Consider the following 1,105-nt stretch of genomic DNA (forward strand, 5'->3'; position numbering starts at 1 on the left):
GTTGTATCTACAAGAATTGTATAATAAATGCATCTATAAATCTCCAACATGCTTTTAAGTTTCATTAATACAACATGGTGGCAGCGGTAAATAAAGTTTAAAACAAATTTCTGTAGGAAATAAGGTGAGCTACGTAAAATACTATAATACCAAATAATAATACGATGCCTAATCCTGGGGAATTGTCGGGAGCGTCGAGTGGAAGCTCATCAGGGTTCCATGTCTCAACTCCTGAAGCATTCAATTTTTCAAATCCAGCTTCTTGGTCTCAGTGGAGAAAGAGGTTTGAAAGGTATGCAAAAGTAAGTGGTTTGTCAACAATAGCCTGATTCAGAGAAGATAGATGCTCTCCTGTACATAATGGGCGAGAAGAGTGAAGAAATCCTCTTACAAATGCAGAAGGTCCATACAGTATATGATGACATGATACAAGCACTGGAAAGCCATTTCATACCACGAAGAAACATCCTATTCGAAAGATTTCAATTTAACTCTAGGGTCCAATTACCAGGGGAAAACATTGATAGTTTTATAGCAGCAGTGCATGCTCTGGCAGCTAATTGTAACTTGAGTGCACTAAAAGAAGAGTTTATAAGAGATAGAATTGTCGTTGGTATGCTTGATAAGAAGACTAGTGAAAAAATGCAATTAGAGGCCAAACTTACATTATCAGATGCAATATTATATGCACGCCAAGCTGAATTGCAGTCCCAGCAAAACAGTGTACTACAACAACAACAGTCACCACTTAATGTTATAACTAAACAAGAAAACACTCCAAAAAGCTTCAATACGAGTAAACGTCCCCAACATCCTGAGGTAAAGTGTAAATACTGTGGTTTGGCACACCATAAACGAGAAATCTGTCCTGCTCGAAGATCTACATGTAGAGGGTGTTGAAGATTTGGTCACTGGGATAGAGTATGTCTGTTCAAGGAGAAGGACTCAAGATCTCTCCACCATATTACCACCTCTTCAGAAGGTGGTGTTCAAATTCAGGATCCTCTTTTCTTAGGTAATGTTACTTTGACTAAACATATGTTAGGAAATGTCTTTACAAATAACCATAATCAATGTCTAGTTAACTTACAAATAAGTCATAATA

General features: G+C 37.2%; 1 protein-coding gene across 1 annotated transcript; it reads left to right on the forward strand.

Moving 5' to 3' along the window:
• The first annotated feature begins 360 nt into the window (after window positions 1-360).
• Window positions 361-900, forward strand: LOC126880796 (uncharacterized). Its single transcript, XM_050644858.1, has one exon. It carries the CDS (start codon window positions 361-363, stop codon window positions 898-900), a length of 540 nt encoding a protein of 179 aa, XP_050500815.1.
• Window positions 901-1,105: the final 205 nt, after the last annotated feature.

Source organism: Diabrotica virgifera, chromosome 2 (assembly GCF_917563875.1).
Source record: "Diabrotica virgifera virgifera chromosome 2, PGI_DIABVI_V3a".
NCBI lineage: Eukaryota > Metazoa > Arthropoda > Insecta > Coleoptera > Chrysomelidae > Diabrotica > Diabrotica virgifera.